Source organism: Sesamum indicum, linkage group LG1 (assembly GCF_000512975.1).
Source record: "Sesamum indicum cultivar Zhongzhi No. 13 linkage group LG1, S_indicum_v1.0, whole genome shotgun sequence".
Lineage (NCBI taxonomy): Eukaryota > Viridiplantae > Streptophyta > Magnoliopsida > Lamiales > Pedaliaceae > Sesamum > Sesamum indicum.
Genome location: NC_026145.1, coordinates 9990049 through 10016174, shown reverse-complemented (window position 1 = coordinate 10016174; position 26126 = coordinate 9990049). Strand labels below are relative to the sequence as shown.

General features: G+C 33.3%; 3 protein-coding genes across 4 annotated transcripts in view; all 3 read right to left on the bottom strand.

Annotated features, from left to right (window-relative positions):
* LOC105160938 (LOB domain-containing protein 42-like) lies at positions 193-1939 on the bottom strand. 2 transcript variants are annotated; one of them, XR_847727.2, is made up of 3 exons: positions 1523-1939; positions 752-1397; positions 193-384 (listed from the first exon to the last, which is right to left on the bottom strand). XR_847727.2 is itself a non-coding variant. In XM_011078475.2 (2 exons), exons 1-2 carry the CDS (start codon positions 1710-1712, stop codon positions 811-813), a joined length of 777 nt encoding a protein of 258 aa, XP_011076777.1. In that variant the 5' UTR covers positions 1713-1938; the 3' UTR covers positions 563-810. The 2 variants fall into 2 exon arrangements, 1 of the variants encoding a protein (XP_011076777.1); XM_011078475.2 differs by lacking the exon at positions 193-384 and having other exon boundaries at positions 563-1397; positions 1523-1938.
* On the bottom strand, positions 17035-20557 carry LOC105160932. Its single transcript, XM_011078463.2, has 3 exons — positions 20324-20557; positions 17563-17768; positions 17035-17468 (listed from the first exon to the last, which is right to left on the bottom strand). The coding sequence occupies exons 1-3, from the start codon at positions 20423-20425 to the stop codon at positions 17204-17206; spliced, it is 573 nt and encodes a 190-aa protein (XP_011076765.1). The 5' UTR covers positions 20426-20557; the 3' UTR covers positions 17035-17203.
* LOC105160920 overlaps positions 25666-26126 on the bottom strand; it is a gene marked incomplete in the record, with an annotated part of 2506 nt that continues 2045 nt past the window's right edge. Inside the window, 1 exon segment of the mRNA XM_020695383.1 lies at positions 25666-26126.

Here is a 26126-nt window from a genome sequence, read left to right as displayed (position 1 = left end):
ATATTCCTGATGTAAATACAATCCAAATTAAAATTTACTTACATAAACTTCAAGTAGGAATTCACTGAATATAAATTAATTACATGTTGAATTATTATATGAATTTAAAAACCCTTGATTTATATTACCAATTAATTATATATAAAATTGTTTCAAATGATTAGAATTTTCAGAATTAAAAACTATTGCAATTTAATTATGTGTCCTAACAACACCTCAGGACTGAGTAAAGATTCGATAGAGGTGATGAAACTTGGCGAATCAAATACTTTTTGCATGAAATTAAGGTAGCAGATGTCCAAAAGAAACTGCAAACCTGTCACCTCACTTTGCTTCACCTTTTCCTACCAAACGCACAGAAATCTTCTTGTATCCATCGCCCATCTGGATCAATTTCGCCTCATCAATAACACTTTTATTTTTTTTTCTAATTTATTAATTTTAATTATCTATAACGAGAAAAGTTAGACAGAGAGAGAACCACAATATTGGAAAAGAATGAATAAAAAAAGATTGGTAATTTTACTTAAATAATAAAGCTGAAAACAACGAGTTGGGAACATGTTTATTAGTGAGATTACTTCTATTATATGTAATTATATATACAAAGGTCCCAACCCTACATTAGACCATCTCATTGCTCAAAAGAAAATCAAGCTAGTAAGATTAAACTTCTGCAATACGAACTATATATATAATTGAGGAGGGATTAATTTGCATAAAATTTGGAAAATAAAAAGAAAATTGAGACCTAGTAAAAAGAGTTGGTGTCTGATGGAGCCTCCAAAACTGGGTTAATGTTCTGAATGTTCAGGTTTCGCTGTCGGAAATCTCTATCACTGTAGCCATGTAGGCCTGGAGCCCTGGATTCATGCCTAATGTCAAATCCAACCCAATCTCACTGGTTAGCTCCTCCGGTTTGACTCCGAGAGCCGGTTGTTCGTTCCGGTTCGCCAAGGCTGGCTCCACCGTCTCAACCGAGAACGAGTCGCGACTCGGGGGCCTCTTCAGGTCCCCACCGAAATTCTTGGAATCTTCGCCGCAGTCCCACCCCGTGATTGTAAAATTCCCCTCTGACTCACTCATGACTAAATCGGCAGTGATGGAGTCAACTTGGGTTTTGGCATGCGTGGCGCTGCGCTTGAAGCGGTTTCGGGTCCTGATGCGGCGGAGGCTGGTGGAGGAATCCTTGGAGAGGTGGCGAATGTCGCAGCCCTGAGGATCCGCAGCAGAATCGTCCTCACCGGGGAGTTGCATCACGAGGGGAGCCCCTTGAAGTACGGCCTCCACCGCCGCATGGCACCGCGGCCAATTTCCCGAACACATCAGCCCGACTGATCCGTGTACCGGGTTGATGATCCTTCCGCAGGCTTCATACAGCAGCGACCTAAAAATTTCTGCGCAGCAAAATAATAAACTGCAAAATCATGAGTAAATTGAGATTCAACGAAAAGTCTCATTAATTCCAAATCTGCATGTCAATGCTCTTGTGTGTTATTGAACTTTAAGAAAAAAAAGATACCAGGATGGAGATGAGTTGGGCCGGCATTGATGAGGTTGATGAGTCCAGCGCGGCCGTAGAATTTGGCGAGAAAGAGGGTAGCGTTGGCCTGGGATTCAGGGGATTTGATCCATTGAAGACAAGGTCTGAGGGTGCAGTTCTGGGAGCAGCCTTTGCGGAGAACTCTGCAGCCATTGCAGCTCATTCTCATCACACACTATCTTGGAGCGCGAGAGAGAGAGGAGATAGGGAAGAATATATGAAGAGAAAAGGGATGCGGAAGAGGGGAAGACAAGGGTATTTATTGAGGGAGGAGAGGGGGATATGATGATTGTTGTGATGTGCGGGCGGAGCGGTATTTTTGGTGTATCCGGTTAGGGCAGAGAAGAGAAAGTACTACCTGGAGTTGGAAATGTGTTTTCTAACAACTGCTAAACCCCCCAACTAGCTCCTTAATTTATTGCAATAAAAGTTGGTGGTGATGTGCTTTCTTTTGCATGTCTGCTTTTGTCACTCCCAATCACATAATTTCTCATAATTATTCATCTACTTGTATAATTAATTAAAATTGAATCCCCTTATATTTCTTATTGTTGAACAAGGCAGTTATATTATTATTGGGAAAAATGCAAGCAACTCCTTGTGATATTGCAAATCAGCAAATTATCCCCTTATGAAAAAATAAATAGCGATTTACCTCCCTATATTTTTTAAAATACAACAATTTACCCCCTATGTTTTTTAAAATGAAGCAATCTACCTCCCTATATAAGGAGGTAAATTGCTTCATTTTAAAAAGTATAGGGAGGTAAATTGCTATATTTTTTTCATAGGGAGGGTAATGTGCTCATTTTTAATATCACAGGAAAATAAATTGCTATTCACCCCATTATTATTATTACAACTGAGCCACAACTCCAACTCCAACAAATATGATTCAGTTTGCAAGCTACAATATTGCTGCCAGGTAATTATAGCTAGTCGAGGATCTTCTTATGGGATGTAATTAAGGAAACCAATTGGCTTGATTACCATCTAACTACTACTCAACTCATTGAGTTAATTAACTTATCATTTTTGCTTTCCTAATGAATCAAGTTAAGAATTCATGCTTGTTTCCATCATAAACTTTTTTTCTTTGTTAAAAAGTAATATGTATTAAGTGACTGTATATAGTCTTGATTAAGGTGACTTAATAGTGAAAAGAATTATTATACTGATAATTCCAATATAATTGTAGTTAATAAGAGTTCAAATTAACAATGCAAATGTAGTGACGCTTATATTTATCATCGTAATTGAGTTTTTAATTATTACACTATCATTAATAATAATTATTTATCACGATTTTAATTTACAACCAATAAAATTATAGTCAATAGTGACTTTTTTTCTATTGATAATTGTCACTATTGGATCACAGAAAATTATTATTGTACAAAAGTAAAATTGAATGTCACTAATTACACCTAAACAATTATTAACAATATTAATACTTTCACTTAATTTTAGTTAATATTATTTCTTTCTATACTATGATGCATAATTTTGTAAGAGAAACTCCTTTCAAGCTTCTCTTTTTCAATCTAATTAACAGGTAATTGTTATACATAATCTATTTATTTAAGCGAATTTATGTAATTCTAAAAGAAAAGTGGCATATAAAATATTTCTCTATTAATTTCTGACAAATGCCAAATACAACAACAATAATATATGGTTGGGGCGTGAAGTCATAATTCAGAAGAAGTTAAAGGAAAGAAAAAGTGGGAGAATACGGAAATGGAGAACGAAAAGGGTTAAGGCTGATGGATTAACATGCAACAGAACAGACTGATTCCCACTCCAAAAATCGTGTATGAAAAGTGGCGTGTGGCGGGCATGTGAATTGTGAACCCCCCCCGTGCGGCTCCCCACATATCAAACCCCGCCACCCCTCGCCGCCGTGTCCCCCACCCCTTCCTATCTCCCGCTTTCCAGGACACTTTACTTCCAGGAATAAATATTATTTTCTACTTTCTACCCTAAATTTTATTTTCTCTTTCCAAAAAAAAAAGAAAAGGAAAAGCCCTGATTTTAAGGTTTATCCTTCCTGCTTTTGCAAGGGACTACTGTGGGCGCCGCGGTTTTTCTCCTCCTCCAGTGAAATATTGAGAATGTCGATCTTTTTGTCTCTTATTTACGTTATTATTAATTAACAATTTACATACATTTATGTATTCCTGAACATGTTTGTTTGATTTCAGTAATTAAAAGATATAATAAAATTAATTAATATATATGTATATATATATTTCCGGGTAGCCCTTAGAAAATTAGCAAAGAAAACATTACTCAGCGACAAAAGTACATTTGTAATTAATTTAGTAGATTTTATGCTACCAAAGGAAAGATTCACAGTATATATACACCATATCTCCGCACGTTTGATGTTGTTGGTCGGGCACACGCACACGCTATAAGGTTGGAGTTTTGCTTAAAATGCTTTTTTAATTTCATAAAATATTGGTCCGGCACATAAAAAATGTGTATTTAGGACTAAAGAGGCGTTGTGATTTCGGAATTAAAAAGTCCCAAAATCATATATTTTGGGACTAGAAATATATGATTTTTGAGTTTTATGAGACTGAAAGTGTCACAAAAAAAAAAAAAAAAATCCTTGTCTTATGGAACTAAAAGACCACTTTACCCATACATATATATAATTTATTATCATCAACCAATGCTTCTTAATATATATGGCCAATAATTTTCAGATTCATCTCTTACACCTGCGCCATCAATGTTATTGGTGATAGCATCATTTTTTGTTTAGTTAACGTTTTATGATCTACCGAAAAAATGTAATAAAATTATAATATTAATACTTCGACATAGAAGATTTCTAACATACAATAATAACAAAAATCAACTATCCAGCTTAATTACTCATTTTATTACTATAGTTTATTTGTTCACTACGTCATTTGTCGGAAGATTAAGTGCAACACCAACAAATGAGGAAATTGATCTGGCGATGACTTGGCTATAATCTAGTGTATCAATATAAATGAGTATTTTGAATTGGATTAATAGTGATTGGCCTTTACATATAAAATGTTAGGTTAGCTAAAGTGAGACACAGTTAAAAAAAAATTTTACGAAAATTCCCCGTGTCTAGACAGGGTGTTAGGCATAGACCCCAACCCGTTTATTAATTCAAAAGTATTTCTTTACAATCAAATAAGAAGTACTTACTCCCTTCACGTTTTTCCTAGAAAATAAAACTCTAATCTCTATTCTAAACACTATATAAATTATTTGAATCTAAAGTTTGGCAGAAGGTTATCGAAGCGAATACTGTAGCCAAATGCCCCCCTCCCTGAATGAGAATGCTTGAGGGCCTCAGATGCCACGCACGGTTTGCCAGAAGATCAGCCGACTGGTTTCCCTCGCGATCCGCATGGGTAAATCTGATAATGTTCATACCTCGCTTCAAAATCCGAAGACACGTAAGAGCCTGGCAGGCGCCAATCTCCCCCCTCTTTGTGAATCAAGTGCAAAACAGCTTGGGCGTCCATCTCAACTCATACCTGTCAATAGCCAAATTAATTCCCGTGCAAGCTGCAAGCCACGGACCACCACAAACAATTCCACGTAGGTGTTAGTCTGAAAATTTAGAAAACCATAAATTGCAAAAATCACCTAATCTTGTTCCTCAACTAAAACCCTTCGAATTTTGAGTCAGTTTAGAATTCGAGGTTATAAGGTTCGCAAAATGCAGTCTTAATAATAAATATATATAACTGTGAAATGTACTGTTAATGTATTTATAAAAGTTTATGTGTAAGAATCCATAGGAATAATGTGTTAACAAAGTTTCCGTCGGATGAGCTCTATATGAATGGTTGATGAAGCGGGTCGCGGGGCACTTTGGAGTGTTTGAGCACTTTCTTGTTTCTAAAGGGTACGTGTCAGAAATTGACCACAGATTCCAGTATTTAAGCAAGCCAGTAGGCAGCTTGCTGTTTGGGTTGGGCCAAAATATTGAACTGGAGTTGAACCATTTCAAGATATCAAATTGGGGCCCAGCGTTTGGAATATTGGGATCAGGCCTCCAAGCAGTTTGATAGGGCCCATTATCAGACCTCTGTTCACTACCGTGGAGTATATGTCTCTGTTGAACATGTTTCAGTTACAAATTTGAATGTTAGCAAATGTGCAGCTGAATGAATCAAGGAATATATGCATGGTTTTATCTCGTGTAATTTAGGGGTGTCAAGATGGGCTAAGACCTATGGTTCAACTCAACTAACTAGTTTTAGATAGGATTGGATTGGTTATATTTTAAAATGGATTGATATGTATTGTAGTGAAATAAGATTATATTTTATATGGGTTGGGTTTTAATATGGATCTTAATATGTTCAACTATAAATTAAAATAATAAAGAAATTAAAAGAACCCACTATTTCCTCTTTCTGCATATACACACACTCTCACATCTCCCTCACACACACAGCCACCTTTCTCCACACATACACAAAATAATGGAGAAAATTATTTAAATAATAAAAAATTAAAAAATATATAAAATTGGTACTGTTAAAAAAAATTATGAAATTAGGCACAACTGCGATTTTATTTTTATTATTATTTTTTTTTAGTTTCATTTAGAACTTCTATTTGTGCGTAAAAATATATATAATATATATACTATATAAAAAAATTTCCATCATTAAACGACACCAATTTTATATTTTTAGTTTATATTATTTAAATAATTTCTCTCATAAATAACACTTTTACAACTCCTCCTTTTCATATACGGGTACTCTAACATATCTCTCTCACACACACTATCCTCTTTCTCTCATACGTATATATGAAAATTGTCTTCTCTAACAAATATAGAAACTTGGTTGCACGACTTGGTGTTCATTCAAGATGAACGTTCAAAATGTTGTGAATTATTTTGATAAAGCGTAGTATTTTGTTAGATACTTTGTAGTTTTTTTTACTTTATGATTTAGCAAATGAATTTTAATTTACATGATCATTAGACAGAAATAACATGTGATACAAGTTTAGTCGTATTACATTAAATATAGTAATTACCTTTTTCAATAGTTCAAATATTATCCTTTTCTCTTTTCATTGTGTGAAATTTTGAAATCTATAGATTCAAATTAATAAAATAATTTATACTAACCCGATCCAACCCATTTTGAACCCGACCCATTTGGACTGAATCCAAACCCGACCCAACCCATCCATTTGCCACCTCTAACACAGGTTAAATCAATACATCAATATTCAATCAATATATTAATTTAATTAAAAATAATAAAATAAATAAGAAAATATCCATACGTTGGTGGTGGGTCTTGAATATATGATTTCAAATTATTTATAAAATTTCAATTTTTATCTTTAAACTAAGATATCATTCATCATATATCTCCTTTCCTTGGAACAATTCTTCAAGTTTTCGAACAGCTTTAATTTTATCAAAAATAAAGTTTAAAAATAAGAAAACACATAGTTTTGACTAAATAAGATAACTAAACTTTGGTTATAAGTAGACCAATCTGTGAGGAAAGAAATACATAGTTGTATGTTGCCTCAGACGAAATAAGTGAAAAACATACATAAAACAAAATCCATAGTGGCAGGCGCTAAAATCAAGATTAAAAAGGTGTAATAATTGGGAGAGGTTGTTTAGATTAGTGAATAATTGTTTAGAAAGTTGGAGGACTTTGCTCAAACTGGATTTGACCAAAAATTGTGCAAAAAGTCCAAAACCACCGTACTTGATTATCTTAATTAAAACGAAAACCGAGTAGAATTAGGCAATGAAGAGCTTTTTGGTGGCACTACAAACCAAAAAGCAAACAAAAAGGGTAGCACTTGGATGCATATATAGTAATTAATAAAAGTGGAAATGCAATTGCAATGGTGATGAGTGAAGTTTGGAGGGAAATGGGACACAGAATCAGTCAATTTGATTCCATTCCAAACCACTACCAAACAAACCCCTTCCCAGGACACTAATTAAACTCTTTCAGCTTTTTCAACTTTGATCCGCCGCACAATACGTGACTTTTCTAACCTCGATTTCTAACACCTCTCTCTCTCTCTCTCTTACAAGTGGAGAGCAAATATATAATAAAAATAAAAAAGAATACCTATTTTTTGGTTCGAGAATAAGGGAATTTCATAATGATATAGTAAAATGAAAGATTTATATTGTTATGCATAATTATCATGCTTTTTAATAATTATGTTGTTCATAAATTTATCAGTAATATTAATCACATTATTCAGTAAATGAAAATATTTTCAAATTTGACAATACCAATCAATTTTCACTTTGTTAATTACTCTTATCTCCTAATTGCTTGACATAATTAATACTCAATTTGTGCTGTAGAAAGTGTTACACTTGGTGAATGATTTGGAATACCGAAACTGCCCCTGACAACTTGTAAAATGAATTGAATGACAATGTAGACGTAGAGGACAAAGGAGTTGAGTGGAAGAAGAGAAAATATTCATAATATCAGCCAAGTTCTTGAAAACCCGATCGAGTCAGGTTGATGATGGAGTGGACCCGGTTTAACTGTTCTGTAAAATCGCTACGTCTTTTCATCAGATGATCAATCTCCTCAACGTAATAGTTCCACATGCGTACCCTCCCACCTCTTCAACTATTTCACTTTATTCAACCCACCATTTTTTTAATTATTATTTTCGACTCCGTATATATATTCTCTTGTTTTTTAATTTAAAAAAAAATGAATAGAGAACTATTTAGCTTGTGAGGGGAATAGTTGTACGTGTTTTTATCAATGAAGTACGTACGTTGATGTATTTAAAGCAGCTGCCTGTTAGGTTAAGAGAAAGGACTGCCATAATGAATTCATTTCTCATTTAATTATAAATGGTATATATGTAGAGGTTGATTTAATTATAAATTATTATTAATTGTTGATATACGATGTTAAATATTATCAGAATTGTCGGTAACTAAAACTCGTAATACAATGATTATATATTCAATTCCTCAGAAATTGAATAATATTTGAAACTGTAATTAACTTTGAAAATCATCACAGTCTCAACAACCCAAATTAGCCTTTTTTCGCTTTCTTGAATAGAAAAGTGCTATTGCGATTAATTAATAAAGTTCAAATCAGTGATTACAGAGTTAACAAACAAGATAATAATGATTAATTAACTATTTTAAGTGATTAATATTATTAATTTCATAAGCAGAAAAAGTTGAGGGTGCAGCTTCTAATTGGACTCGCGTCTTCCAACAAATGTGGAATAGCCGCCTCCCCCCCAGTAAAGTAATTAATTTACAGGCTCAGAATTTAATTGATAGAAAGGTATAAAAGGGAATCAAATTAAACCACACGCCAAAACTAACAATACTATATATATTTTATTTTTCAGAAATCAATGCTTAATCATGTTACCAGTTTGTCCTTTTTTATATATGGATTTTGAATTTATGGGATTCAACATTTGCATCAGTTGTAATAAGATTGTTGTTTTGCAAATTCTATTACATTTATAGTATACGTTCTGCATGTATATATGATTAGTGTTAAGGTTAATTATTATAATTAAAAATAAAAAATCATAATATTAATTATTCACTGTTGTGCAACAATGGTTAAAAACAAAAAATATTACAAATATTTTGGCTTTAGACAAAATTATGATGAATGTTGATTAACTTTGTCAAAATTTAAGTTTTAATAATGATCTTTTTTTTTTAATCGTTGAAACACTAGAAGAAATATGATTTTCACTATAGTTAATCACGACTCTGCAACGATCAACTGTTGTTTCTACAAGTGAGAACAAAATATTAGACATAGTTAAAATCATGAAAAAGTTTTGCCATTATCGAAAACCATGAAAAATATTAATTAATTATTTTAAAAATTCAAATTTTGCATTGAATTCATATGACAGTAGTTCACAATATTGATTTACCGCTTTAACTCATAGTCTTTTATACTATAGGGAGAAATAATTTTTTTTGGGTGTAGATAATATTAATTTATTATAATTTTAAACTGTAGTGATATATAATAGAGGCAATAATAATTATTTTTAGTGGTATAAAATATTTTTTAAATAAAATAAATTACAACTTTTACACACGAATTCATATAGAATCCACCACTCCCTTCTTGGATAAGCTAAGCATAATTTCTCTCTCTCTCTCATGTAAGTAAAAGTATTGGTAGGAGGTAGCGACTGTTACGTTACACATTGTACTTGACTTAATGCCGTGTCAGGTAAATAGCATTTTACTGCGTCAAGCGGTAAAAAGAGAAATATATTCCCTAGGAATGAAAAGTGCTCATTTGTATATATATCGTGTTCAATAATTTTTTTTTTTTAAAAAAGAACAACATATATATATATATATATATCATCTAAATTTTCATTTATTAAAGTGGAATAAATATTGATGAATACGTGCTAGATGCTGGTGATATCTATTACATGTACTCGCAAATAACTTTGTCCAGACATAACCCGTACCATGTAATTAATTCATAGTCCTTTTTTTTTTTTTTTTCTTTGAAGTTTTCGTGATGAGTTATCTAATTGATTCCTCATTGTCCTCCACACTACACTGAACAATCGTGTAAAATGCATGTGTGTTAAGTCGCAGTCCTACCTCGTACGTCGCTCTTCAGCTACTCATCATCTTGTCTTAATCCTATGATTAAACCATCTCATGAGTCTAAATTTTCGTTGTTTCAGACTCTTAATTTCGAAGTGGAGTGTTGTCGGGGTGGGGGGTAAGGGACAGGGGCCTGTTGGTTTACATTGTACCCAGAAAGAAAGCATATCCTTCACGGCAAAGCCACATCCTCTTTCACAGCAAGATAGAGACAATGCGATGGAATCTGAAGAGAGTCCAAATTAAACAATTTCATGCAAAACAGTCAATGCGCAGACACACACATCAAAGCCCATCAATCCTATGTTTTGATGCTAAAAAGTTGGCCTCAGCTGCAGTAAAACAATGCGATTTCAACCTCAAATGAAAAGTGCACAGAAGAATCTAAACTTACCTGTTCTGGAAAAATGAGGTTAACACAAGCAAGCTAGAATCCCAAAAGTTTTATTTTTGTTTGCTCCTTGTATGCAAATACATAAACCCAAAACCTCTTTAACACAAAAATTGCAAACTGTGTCTGAATTCTCCATAAAGCCAAATCTTATCTGTTCTGAAAAATCCATAAGATTTGCAATCTCCCAAGACTCTGATCAAAACTTTGCCCTATTAGTGAAAGAGATTGCCTTTTGCATCAATGGCAGCGAAAACACATGAAACTCATACCATCCTTTACCATTACTACTCTTCTTGGAAGTAGTATTATTACAAACAACAACCATGGTTTCTGAACATATGCTATGAATTAACAAGCTGGTAAAAAAGGCTATATACCTGCAGGCTGAATCAAAAACGATGGTACGTATATTTAACTGCTAATTTAGAATAATTAACATACAAGAACTCAGCATAATTTTATTTACACCATGATGAACCAAAAGGGAGAATCTCGAAATACCAAAATACCCACGGTTTACCCCCTTCAATATATCATAGTACTTGCTAGAACCATGTTTCATTTCACAGTAGCGTAACAACAAATGTGAGAAAAAACGTGGGTATTTTGGACAAAATCCAAGAAAAATAAAAAAAAAAGAAAGCATATAGCCTAATTAAAAAATTAAAATAAAAGAAGAGGAAGAAACTAATAAATTAGCAGATGATTATCTAACTCTTTCTAGTTGTGAAGAGGATCTGGGCAGCTGGGTATTCTCCTCTTGTAATCAACGAATGTAGCATTTGTGGTAGTACTGTTGAGATCAGAAAGTCTGCTATTGAAATACTCTCTGAATATTTCTGTCTGATTCTTGCCCGGAGCCGGAGGAGGAGGCTCCATGGGTTGCCCTTCTTCCGCTAATATCCTGATTGCCTCCGCCGTGGTTTGGCCGGAAACCCAAATATGCACAAGTGAGACCAAGAGAAGCAGTAGCGCCAGAGATGACGAGAAGAGTGGTCTTTTTCCGCCGGAAAATGACATCGCCGGTGAACGTAACCCACATAAAGGGTTTTAAGGGAATCTGAGCAGCTATCTTTTTCAACGGGTAGTTAAGGTTTTGCCTGCTGGAAAATATGGTTGGTTGGTGTGGTTGAGTTCGAGCTTTTGGGTTGAAATTTTCTGTGTTCTCTCTCTGTCACACGCACACACACAGAGAGGGATGGCTCACAGTCATAGACCACCTCCAGTATATTGAGTATGAATTGATGGCTTTGTGTTTTACATACACGATACGTACAGACAGAGAGGTGGAGGGGTGGGGTGGGGATGGGGGGGGGGGGTGTTATTCATGCAAGAGAGGGACCCCCTGATGGGAACATATATCAAACTAGCAGTGTTTGTCGTTGGAGATGGGAATTGATGACTGGTACAAGTTAATTGAGAGAATGATTAATGAGGTTTAATTTTTTAATAATTTTTTAATTTCTTTTTTTCTTTTATGTGGCTGGAAAGATTTGACTTACATTAGATATTTTCAAGTAAATTCATCTTATAATATTGTAGAATTATTACCTTTTAACTAAATTAAACATAGATTTAAGTATCTTTTCAGATATCTATGGATGGATTTAGATGCTACATTTTTTAAACAAGAGAACACGAGTCTATCTGCCAGAGAGGTTTGACTAGATTTTCAGTAACAATTTCTTTCCTGGTATTACGTGGACCTAGTTTATTACAAAATAATGTCCTGAAAAGATGGGTTCGAATTATTGCAATGCAAGGGCGTCGACCGGTCGGTGCTCTAACACGTCGGTACAACAATTCCACGTTACATTCTGTAATCACATTATTATTTATATATAATATTATTAAATTATGATTATTTAGTGATTAATAGAAAAAATAATACAATTACTAATTCTGCAGTGAAATTATATTTTTAATCTAATAATATATGGGGCTCCATATTTTATGAAATTTTTAAAATGATCTCAAAAATAAAAAAATCCAATGTATCTAATATTTTGTTTTACAGAATTTTCAAAATAATTTTAAAATTTAAAAAAATCAATGTATTTAGTCCCATAAATTTCATAAAATATAAAATTTAATGTGTCGAATTTTCTTAATTTTGAAATTTTCCTTAAATAGAGTACTAAATATGTCGAATTTTTTCAATTTAAAATCATTTTCAAAATCTCATAAAACAGTACTAAAAACATTAAACCCGGCCTATTACGATGAAACACAACATATTGATAATAACTCCAACCAAACATGTTCTAACTCAATCACTTAAATATATAAACTTTTGACTTGGGATAAAGTAAAAGTAAAGTTGAATTGCGTATAAACTTTTCAAAGATTTTAGAGTGGGCAATGTTGGATTTATTCTACATCTTCCTGTTTCTGAAAGCACTCTTTTTAAAATGTCAATCACACACATCACACGTTGAAATGTTAGTACTTAGTGTCTTAAAATTAAGAAGGAGACACAGATTTGGAAAAACATGAGACGGGGTGGATCCTAATAGGTTGGCTGACCGGGAATCTCGCTACGGTGTTGATAAAGAATTTTGTTGTTTAACGGGCTTAGGTTTATTAACGTTGAATTTTATATTTAATTAAGTATATATGTACTAAGTTTAATATAATACCATGATATTATTTTTAAGGATTAATTACATTATGTGTTGACAGGAGGAGGATACGTTTGTACCAACTTTGATGCTTTGATAGTGAAACTTGTGAACAACTTTGAAATACCAATTGTCCCTGCTTTTGATCTTGTTTTCTGTCAACCCATAGACAAATTCTTGCTATGTGGTACAATTTTGAATATATTAGTCAATCATTTTCTAGAAGGGAGAAAAAAAGAGTAGTTTGTAAGAATTGATGAATTAAATTGCTAAAACCTCCTCTTCTTCTTCTTCCCTTTTTCTTTTTAGTTTGTAAAAAATACATAATTGATGTAGCTTGTGGTTTGATTGAGGTCTCATTGTGTAAGGTATTATCTGTTTTGGTTTCATAAGTGCCTCATGGATTGTCCTTGAAAAGGGGTCTCGCTAGGGAGAGGAACCCTTAAAACTTATAAGCCACTCAAACTCCACGTTTACAACTAAATATATGAAGCAGCTTGGGATAGAATGCGTGCCTTATTGCTCAAGGAATTGCTTGTTTTGTCTTGTTAGAGAAAGGAGGCATTGGGGCTTATAAGCTGCTCAAGCTCCAACTTCTTAACGTTAACATCTACCATGCAATTAATATGAAACGTTTCCTCACATCAGCAATTTACCCGACAATTTCTTTGCAATATCATCATAAGTGATGTTGTAGAAATAACAAATACAGTTGAAAAATAAAAATAAATCTTCAAGTTAAGGAGCAGATATTTTGCTATCTTTAAGAAGATTCAAGCTCGCTGCAACAAAATTTTCACTAGTCCAACAGTATCACTCTTGACTTGTCCCTCCAGGATACAACAGTCTGACAATATCGTACGACTAACTCACGCTGGACAAGTAGTGGAATCCAAAGTTCCACAAAAAATGAACACCTTCCAACAACTAATATAATTCTCTCTTATAAAATAATTGCATTAATATATGTGCATATGTGTGTATCAAAATAAGTAGAATGATGCCCCTTTTTATAAGTGTAGAAATCATCTACCATTTTAATGTGAATTAGTGGACAATTATGTAATAATGGGTAGTAATGTGTATGAATATGGTGTAGTAGTGAGAAGATGGTATTAAATAAAAATTATTACAAATATTATAACCATAAACATCCACTAACCTCAATTTGAATGGGAGGAATATAAAAAAATATTGATTATAATTTAAATATTAAAAAGCAATATATATACACGCACTAACAAGTGAGATTTATTACTATTGAACGAGTGGAACGAGATTTAATAAGTCTAATTTCATAATTACGAGTATTTGATCTTAAAATTATCAAAGAACGTATTTGACGTCGTATGAATGCACGTCACCCCTGTAAATATCAGTGAAGCAGATTATGATAAAACAATACGAGCATGTTAATTAGAATATAAAATAAAATATTAAATTTCAAGAAAAGATTTAAAATGGGGGCATAAAAAGTTAATTGGAGAATGATATAAGTAGTATGAAAATTTATTTAATTTACGTCACATATATATATATATATATATATATATATATATATCGCGAGATTAACAAGTTTAAATTTATTCCACACAAAGAATGCACGTACTTAGGTATTAAAAATTTTGTTTACAAAATCATGAAACTTGTCAGTGCCAGATGTTTCAGACATGCCCATAACAAAATTTATTGCGACCGCGGATGCTTCTGGGGGAAAATTAATGTCATCACGAACAATAATAATGTCTCAACAAAAACCTTACGGCATCCACATACAAGTAGTTGGATATTTATTATTTTTCATATGTATTTATATTATGTAGCTATCAAGAAAAATAGAAAAAAAAAATTGAATTATTAATTATCACTTTCATAAACAAGTAGTCTTCCCACTGTATTTTCTGCCATGAGCAGTACTGCAAACTACGCTCATCAAAATTTCAACGAATCAAGAGACTTTTTAACACAAAGTTTGTATGGTACTTATCTTATTAATCTCCCCACCTTCCCTAATTAAGATGAAGGCAACGAGATCTTATCAGTTCCTAATCAGTGTTGGATGGTGTATCACAATTACTTCTTCAGGACGCAACGTCCTTACAATGATATGACAGAGATCATGATTTTCAGTAGATTAAAAAAGTGGCTCCCACGTACATAATATTTTATTTCGTATAACACTTAGTTTTCGATTTTGTTTGGCAATGGACTTTAATACCATTTGTTATGCTCTAGACCAACAAAGTGGTTGGGTGCAAGAACTGCCTTCATACTCACAGTGGATCTTTCATCGATAAGAAATATTCACAAAATGTATTTAAATTTTTTAACTAAAATTTATATGATACTTATCTTATCAGTTATCAATTATTGCAAATATGCAAATTATTCAAACTGAGTGTTAGGTAAACATGTATTTCGAGCATAGGATCAGCCCATCAATTGTTGCTTAATCCTTCAGTTCAAAATTTAAAATATCATAGGATGATAAATAATACATATACTATTCCTCACACCTCAAATTTAACTCTGTAGACGGAAAATTTAAATTAAAGTTGCAAAGTGAAAAATAACTTTACACTAAAAGTAGTTATCGAAATTCAATTAGTATTAAATTAATATTGCAAATAAGACTATATTTTTAAAAATATTTTTTGACGCTCCAAAAAAAAAAAGAAACTATGGTCAGAATAGGGCCATAAAATGTATATATATATATATATATATATATATATATATATAGAGTCTGAGTAAGACTATGGACAAGTTTCATGAGTTTGTAGAATTTATGCTATTATTAACGTAGTAATATAGGAAATATAAAAAAATATGCATAATCACATGAGTTGAAAGAAAATAGTTGCAAACGTACAGGAAGCCAACTTTTTCATCAGAGTTTGAACAATCAACTGTATCAGAAGAAATGCCAAAGAGCACCCAAACCAAGGTGTCGGATTTTGTTCCAAAATCCAAACAGGACCCAAAAAGTTTTTTACATAAAAAAAAAAAAACAAAAAAGGAGTAGTGATTGTTCTCTTCTGACTCTGAAAAAGATATTTCTTTTTTAATTAAAAAAAAGGAAAAAAAAATTGTTTACATATATATATATATATATGTATGTATATTTGGCTGAGTGTTGAAAAGGAAAAGGGGCGTCTGAACATCTGGACACAGTATTTATAAAGTTGGGAGGCTTTTGAAGTTTGTACCTTGGATTTGTTCCTCTCTTGGTGTCTTTTACTGTGGTTTTTTGCCTTTTTCTTACAGCACATTAAATCTCAAGAATGTCTTTTACCAATCTCTATTTTACACTTTTGCTCTTAGCCTCATTCCCCATTTTGCCATTTTGCTTTTGCCCACATTCAACTCTCTCTCTATCTATCCCCATCACTTATTTATATACCTATACTTGATTTGGTGTAGAGACAACTGCTGCTTTGTTTTCTGACTTCAAATCCCTTTTGGGCTAAACATTTGCTGAATGAATTATAACGGATATCTATTCAGAATTACTTATTTATATATATCACAAAATTTAGTTTTGAGGGACTGTTTTGTCCTTTCCTTTAACTTAAGTTGTAGTATAGATAGTTTTGAGATGAAATCTACTTAGAATTAATTAAAAATCTATATTAGCTCATATTTTACTGAGAATATATATAATTACATCATATTCGATTTGTGATATAATTTTCCTTTATAATTTGAATTGTTAAATCGCATGTCCCATACCCCTGATACTGAAACATTTTATAAGATATTTTCAAAAGCTTATAAATTTCATATTACAATTTTTTCATAAACAATATAACAAACAAATTACTTCTAATTAAAACAAGCAATCCATTAAAACAGTATTCAACATGGGATGATTTCTGGCTGCAACTCATCATTCACTAGACTAAATACTTCTCTTGAGACAATTACATTTTATAAGCTAATATTAAGTATGACTGTATTATCCTGGCAAGGGACAAGATTTGAACCCAAAAAAACTATACATTCCGAGTCATACCGACTGTTGAACCAGTGCGGTTGGTTTTCTGAGCTGTTTGAGTAGTAGCTTTAGTGAAGTACATGTAGTAGTAGATGTTGAGGATCATCGTGGCAACCACAAAGACTGCTCCAGCGATGAATATGCCTTTCCGCAATGACTCACAAGAAAAGTTATCTGCATAGATCATGTTGCGGTATTTGGTGTGGTAAGCGTTCTTCTTTGCACCAGCAATTAGACATGCTTCAGCCACTAGGAATGTCATCCTGCAAATCATTTTTGTTAGGGGAGCAACATGCGGGAAGGAAATTGGAAATGAGCATTATATCATAACATGAATGTCCACAAACGTTATCATACCATGAAGAGACGAAGTATATTATGGTCCAAGCACGGTTTCCTCCTGGAGCCAAAGGGCTTCCGAAGCACATGCACTTTGTGACGCCCATAAGCAGTGACTCGCTTGAGAGCAGAAACAAGAAAGCCCCAACTCCATATCCAGTGGCAACATCAGAGTTGTAAATGCAGTATGTTTGGTTAGTGGCTTCATCTTTATGTAGAGTGCCCTGTAGTGATGGAGAAAAGGTAAGATGTATACTTGGAATAGTTTATGCTCCAGCGAGAGTGAAATTATGCCGTACAGCTAGGAGGTAAGGTCACAATTATGGGCAAAGACCAATCCGAATGCATAGCTGACATAGTCGGTGGCGAGAGAATAGACTGCACTGTATGACAACTGCGTTATCGATCAAGAGCTTCCACTGCCTAACATTGCCATCCACCCTCTACTCAACGCTATATACATTTTATATTACGTGGGATAGTACAAAGACATTTAAAATGAGTTTTCGTCAACTGGAGGGCTTTCTGCCCTAACCCCACTGAGATCATCAACTCACCTGTCACTTTATTGGCATTGAAACTGGTAGCAGATTTCTAGTGGTAAGGAACAGAAAAATTGTTATACTGAAGAGCTCATGATGTCAGCCCTTAATACTGTCCTGTGATCATTTTATGCAGAAGATATCTCAAGTATGACTATCAGAATCTAATTGTTACAAATGCGTTCTATTAATTTGAGAAATTTCAAAACAGGCAGAGATTGGAAGATATTCAGGCTGATGCAGTAATTTATAAACATGAGTTGGTTCATATGCTTAGGTCCTTCCGATGTATTACAACAACTTATTAAACAATCTTCCAGCTTGATTGGACAGAAAATATAACTCCTGAGTCACTTTTAAATGATCATATTTTGATAATAGAGACCTTCTAGTGAACTTCATGGTCTTCTTAGACATAAAGATTCATTTGCATACAAGATGAGCCTATACTCATGGTTTACAGAAATTTCATGAAGTAATAACTCAAATATGAAAAGACACTCCTGAGCCAATGAGCCGCAATTCAGAATTTTTCCCTATCAATTAATTTAAAGGGGCCTGGATCAGCTGTTGTAGACATTGAATCAAAGAGCTGCAATTAAAGATACTGCTTTTGGATGCTTAAACAAATGTGCATTGCATAAAGACAGTTTTTGAAAAGTGCTGTCCAACTACATGGAGTTCGACTTAAATAATTTAGATATATCTTCCAAAGTATATAATTTGATCTTGTTTTGGACCAAGAAACCTCATTCAATGACCTGCTAAGTTACTTTAAGCTCGAGGACTAAAAGAATAGAAAGGGTTCACCAGCACTTCTAAGGTACTTTCCAAGGCAAAAGTTTTGCTGGAATCAACTGCGACCCGCATAATAACTCCACTGAACATTTTTGCTGAAACAACCACTGACCATATATAACTAAGATTCTAATATGTGATCATTATCGTGTTATCAACCTTACCGGTCAAAAGAGACGATCCAACTTTGCACAAATTTGTTATCACAAAGAAACACTTTATAGACCCCTTGTTCCATGAAACTGCTCATTGACTAGAATACTGTTTTCAGCACAAATTTGGTATCATACATCTAATTGCATCTACTTTTTAAACCGTTCTATTCAAATAAGTTACCATGCTATAACTAGTATATAATACGTAACCCCAACATACTCCTGACCTTCAAAGATGGCATAACCTAGTGTTTACCAGATACAAGTCACATATATAATTATTCAATGTATACACACTTTCCAAATAAAAAACAGAAAATCGAAGATGTCAAAACATCAATCTCAATGAATTCACATTGAAACATCTTCAAGTAACTTACAATGACGAGAAACTGTCTCAGAACCATAATTTATTTGATAAATCCAGTTACCATAAATAATAGTTCACATACTAGACATCATGCCAAGCACCATACTTGAGAGTGTATGCATACTGCAAGCAGTAAAAATCCCTCCATTACAAGTCAAAAATGTGTTCAACATACACCAAAAACATTGATTACCATAATGAATACAACAATGTAGATGACATAATTACAAATTCTATTTACATAAAGCATCCCTTCCGAAAAATCCACACTATGTCACTTTATCACTGATTCAGTTCATGTTTATCGGCTCTTACCACCCTCTCGTAATACTTCATCAGCCAAAGTTGATTTATCACATAGCTCAGCATAAGTCCATAGCCAAAGTTGATTTCTCACATAGCTCAGCATAAGTCCATAACCATATCTCTCACTCACTCACTCGATAGTAAATATAATAGACTAATCGATACCGGTTATCATTTGTCAGACAAAAGACTGACCACAGACCATCTTCAAATACACAAACAGAAACAAGTAATTCGAACAAGAAAACAACTCTCCCTTATCTTACTAACAGAGCATCAAAATTCAGTTGCAGCCAATCGATTCAAACAGATACAAGCAGCAAATCCACATCGCAAACAAAATAATTAAGCACATAGATCTACTAAAAAAAATTCTAGAGCCCCGCCATTACTCCCACAGTGATTCCAATTCTAGGAAAGGCTAAACTCCAAAGCAAGAAACACTGCCAAGAAACAACACAAATGCTACTAAAAGAATCAACAAAGAAACAACTTTTGACAGTGATACACATAACCCAATTCAGTTCCAGCAAAATAGACAAGTATACGTACATAAAAATATGTAAATGTCGGAAAATTGTAGGAAATAAAAAGAGAGGAGAGGTTACAATGGTACGGCGTCGCTCAGCAGCAACTGCAAATCCAAATGCAGTTAAGCTCAAGACTATTAGTAGAAGATGAACAAGGGTCGACCCTTTTCCTTCTCCCATTTCTATTTCAATTTTTACTCTCTTTTCTCTTCCCCTTTTTTCTTTGAACTGAGAGCAGAGTGATTAAAGTGTCAACAGTTTCCTTTTCTTTTCTCCCATGACATCGATGATACGCAGTTTCTAAGAGCATGTAGTAAAACGATCTAAAGGTGTTTAGGATCCATAGCAGACGCGAGACACAGAAGAGTGCATAGCACGCGATTGTCAAAGGACAGAAAACAGAATCAACCCAACACATCAGTTACTGTATCTTTGACTTGTGTCGTAATTATTAGTTTTCTCCACTGGGCCGGCCTTAGAGCCTAAACATAATGTTTGATTTTGTTTTTAACTTGTTTTTGGGTATTTTGTGGAGATAGAGAGTTTTAAAAAAGGAATAAATAAAAATAAGTTAGAGATAGTGTGTATCTTTAAATTTATTTTTGGAGATAATATAAAATAAGTTTGATATATTTGATGTTGGGAAGTGAGGAGACAAAAAGTACTGTTTATTGTCAAATCATTTCTTTTTTATATATATTTATATATATATATGTATAAAAATGTATATAGTTTATTTGTAAATGAAGAGAGAGAAATTTTAATTTTGTCCCCCACTCACTGTTACAAAATACTTAAAAACGAGACAAAAATTGACAAAATATTGAATGCCAAATATTGCTTCGATTTTGAGCGCTTTAAAAACGAAACCAAACATAATGAAACATTTCTTCTCGAGGCCCAAGACCAACCCCTTTATTACCGAAGTGGTGTCAGAGATCACGATTCAGAAGTTCAAGATTAATCAACGGTAACGGCCAAGAATGATTCTTGCCCAAACTCAAGATTTCAATTGCCACGAAAATACATGAACAACATAAAAACCAAGTATAAATTAAGAGAAATTAAAGATTGCGGGAAACAGAGTAATTTGGTCATGGATTTGGATTTGGATTTGGAACAGTGCAGCTCCCTTTCAAGTCCCAAATATCAAAACCCCACCAAACATCGCCATACAGTGCATCAAAAGTATCCCCCTTATCCTCCCTCTCCCAAAACGGCCACCAACAACTCGCCCATGCCATTTCCTCATCCACCCCACTCCACAAACCCGCCCAGTCCGCCATTTCCTCCTCCACCGGAAAACTTACTTCCGCCTCCTCCACCACCTTCTCCTCCCTCTGTTTCCCCTTCCCCGGCTCCACTTTCGCCACTTTCTTGGCTGCATTTGGGGCTGTCACCGCCTCCGTCCCGACGCTTCTTCCCCTCTTTAGTTTTCTAGAGTCCATTTTTGAGTCAGTCATCTCTATACTAATAATAACGTTGATCATACGGTGATCGTGCACTGAAAATTTGTGATATTGTCGCTACATCATATATAGTGGTGAAAACGGAAAGTACGTAGACCCGCGGTGGTTCCATTTTGGAACTTGGTATGTGTGTGCATGGTGATGAGGTCAGTGCGATCTCTTACAAGTTTCGACGGTCACGTGGACACAGAAAATGATATGTCTCATGAACTCAGTTCAGATTCTCTATTACATTCAGATTCCTCATAATGTAATTTTATAATATTACGACTTTGGTAGCTAGATATATACGAATTAAAAAATAAAACTTGGATGCATTGCACAATGCACCCCTTTACGAACTTCTGAGGAATAGTACATCATCGACTGGGTGTCATACTTGTCGCACTTCCTACTCCAAATTGGTCGTCAGATTGTTTAAGCGTCTTCAAAGGGAAACCTTTTTACTATTTTTAGAATTATGTTGTTGATTAATCAAAACTTCCAAGATGATCGCTGTGTCAATTTTTGGTGCCACCAGGCAGCCACCGCTTTACTAACTACTATGGGCCAATAACTTTTATTTATTACAAAATAATTTTTTTTATTGTATATTGCTGTACATTACTATTCTACTCTACTTATGTATTTGAGATAATATATATATTATACAAGCAGCGTTTATGTATGATATTGGAGTATATCTTATGAAGTTGATACTAAGACCTCTCTATTTTTACGATCCGATAGATTTTGAACTCTCTATATATGCAGCAGATACAATTTTGACTATCCTAATATTCTTACAAACTTTATTAACACTTCTCTAACAATCTACTGAACTAAGCATTAGAGGTTAATTATAATAGGGTTCATCCCAATATATATAGTTCTAATGAAGGTGTATTCTGTACGTTCTTAACAGGAAGAATCGAGGCATATTTCACTCTTTTGGGATAATAACCACACAAATTCACTAAAATAAACTTTGTTCCAAATTTTCGGTACAATACTATATATATATACTTAAGAAAAAAATTCAGAGACCCGCATGTGATAATAGGAATGTTTAAAAAACTCTTATAAAAATTAAAGTATTGGATACCCTATAAAATAAAGTTCGAAAAACCCCCTCCGTACAGAAATTGGGCCACACGCGCTTTGACTGCGAATTTGCTATGAAAATACCTTTTTTTTAAAAATAATTTTACCCTTCTCTCACATCTAATATATATAATATTATATAATAATTATTTAATTATTTATATAATATAATATAGTTTTAATTAAATTAATTAAAATTATATATTTAAAAAAAATACAACGGCAGCGTTTTCGCTGCCGCTGCTGCTGAAAAGGAGGGTTGGCGCCCTCCTCACCCCTTAGGCAACAATCGTCGCCCAACGCAGTGAGGGCGAACCGTCGTCCATCTTCAGCGAGGGCGATGCGGTCGCCCTCCACTTCTGGACGATCGGGATTGCCCAAATAATATTATTTTGAATTTTTTTATAAATTATAATTATATGTATTATAAATATATTTTAATAGTTATAAATTATATATATTATAAATTAAAAATAATTATATGTTAATAGATCTAGTTTAATCGATTGGCTAGAAGGAATATTTTAATCATTATTTCTAAAAAAAATAGGTTCAAGTTGACCAAAAAATGGTGTGATTATTTATTCAGAACATAAAGATGATTTTTTATATTAAAAGTTTCATAAGAAGAACTTTGATAATTTGATATATTACAACGAATTTAACCCATATACTTAGTGTAATATGAAATAAAACATTCAAAATGAGGTCAAAACCGGTGATTTCATTATTATTTTTATTTCGCGGATATGCATATTACTTATGCAACAAATAATGGATTGCTGCAACCATTCACGCTAAGTATCTATCTAAGTAAATTGATACTAATTAAATCTTAATTTTAATCATTAACAATCAATATACATTAATAGTAATATATTGTATAATTAACCAATAATAATAATTTATTATTATAATAAATCAATTATTATTAAATTAATATCCAACATTGGTTGGACTCAAAGTCGTAACATATTAACAATGCATGGGGTATAAAGTTATATATATAAAAAAATAATACATTTTTATTAATGTAAGTTGCATGAATCTTGTTACAATTAATATATTTTGGAATTTAGCGTTGGATGATGTAGGCACCTGGCCTTTGGAAGCATGGCCGAGCCAAGTTTACAATTTTGAAGGCCTCTTCGGCTGTAGCTGACACTGGTTTCGTTTTCTCAACTTTGTCAGAACTTTCCTGCGGGCCGACAAAATGCCCACACTTTGATTTGGTATTTTATTTTTGATAATGACTCATTCATCGATCTTATCTTTTATTTTAGGTTTTTGGTATGATTGGTCGGAATCTTGTCATTTTTTTCTATATAGGATAAATTCGGCTTCTACTAAATTTATTCTAATTATTAAATATATTTTTATTATTTAAAAAATTACAAACTCTCTCTTAAAATTAACAATTGTCTAACAAATACATAAACTATCACGATACAATATTTATTAGATGATTATTAATATTATGAATATTTATAATTTTTCGAATAATAAGAAGATAATTATATTTTTGGCAAACTTTCCAAGAGCATTTATAATTATTTATTTATTATTATTATTTTAGTGCTTTCCTCAGGATAAATTTAAGCCTGATCGAGACGAGATTGTTGCCACAAAATGATGCATCTTTTCAGTTTAGCCCGAGTGGTAGTATACGAAGCTACACTTAAAATTTTATACGAAGCTACACTTATATGTGGGCTTGGACCCGTGAATTAAGTACAAGTCCAACAGGATTGATTCTGGGTCGGGTCAATTGGGAAGATGTGGTACTTTGCCCGCAAAGCATAAAGGAAAGAAAGATAAACCTAAAAAGAAAAAGTAAAGAAGATAGAGGTGCAGCCTGCAGCTATTTCCAGCTCTCCATTAAGACCAACTTTACGATTCCATTAATGAAGGCTACAGTTTTTATTACCAGACCCCCCTTTTTATTACCCTCCATTCTTCATTTAATGAAAACCAAACTTTAAACCATACGTTAGGAGAGTAGCAGCAACACATCACGTGTAGAAAAGGATGTCTCACCAATATATTGCTGTTTCAAACCAAACAGCAAATACAATTCTTGGTCGTTACTAGAATTGTGTTGATAAATAATTTGTAAATACCGATATATGGTCCTGAAGCCTATTCTAATTTCCCGACGCTGATAAGATTGGAAGTTCTATGGAGGCCACAAACTGGTGTCTTTTGCATTTTTAACTACGCATTCTACACTCATGTAAGTTTATATAGCCCAAGTCGTTGGACTGTCCTGTAAAGAACTACAAAGTGGTTTTGTGTACCTTTTCTCCAAATCCCAAACTCCCCCACCCACAAAATTGCTCGAGACTACATTCACCACTTTGTCTATACGAAAAAATTCTTGTATTTGATCTTTCAAGCGGATTAAGCAAAAAAGCTAAGACCCAATTATGAAGTTACCAATTACTTAATGGTCACAATTCCTATGTATGATATTGATCTATGGAGTTTTATTTCCTGAAAATTTGAAAGAAAACAGAGGCAATAGATGGACCATGGATGGAGGGGGCAAAATTACATTTTTAATTTTACAACATTTAATTTCTATTTTGCCAAAATTCCAAGATAGTTCAAAAATAAAAACAAAAAGAAAATCGACACCACTTTAAAAATTGTAAAACATAGAACTAGATGTAAAAAATTAAACATATAAGATTAAAAGTAGAATTTCGGGTATGGAGGGGCAGGCAGGCTGCAGGCCCACTCCTTTCTCCACTCTTTCGCGTGGCAAACAAGCAAAGGTGTATCATCATTATCAAATAGCCATTAATGATCGCATCACACTAAAATGAGAAAGCAAAAGAAGAAATTATTAACTAAACTACACGCAAATTGAGCTATCAAAAGAGGAAAAAGAAAACAAAAAAGATTTACAGCGAAATATTTAAGTATATACAAAGTGAATTTGACTACAAAAGATGATCGATCAGACGATCACTCAATACAAACTATGACGATGACGATGATGACGATGATGCTTAACATTCATTTTTTACAGATTCTTCTCCTCATAAAGCCGCCTGATGAAATCTCAAAACTGACCCCAAAATCGACACAACAAATTACTAAAAGGCACCCCACTCCTCTCATCTCTTACTTACACAATTACAAAGAGGGGTTGCCAGCCCTTAAAACCTCCCTAATTATTTTCTTGGTCAATATATAACTTCAGACTCCATACTTACACCACCAGAGATGCATTCCTTTAATTACAGACACTTTTCAAACATCATATGTACACTAAGACAAAATGATCAATGATCTTTACCTATAATTACTTAGCTCACTTGATC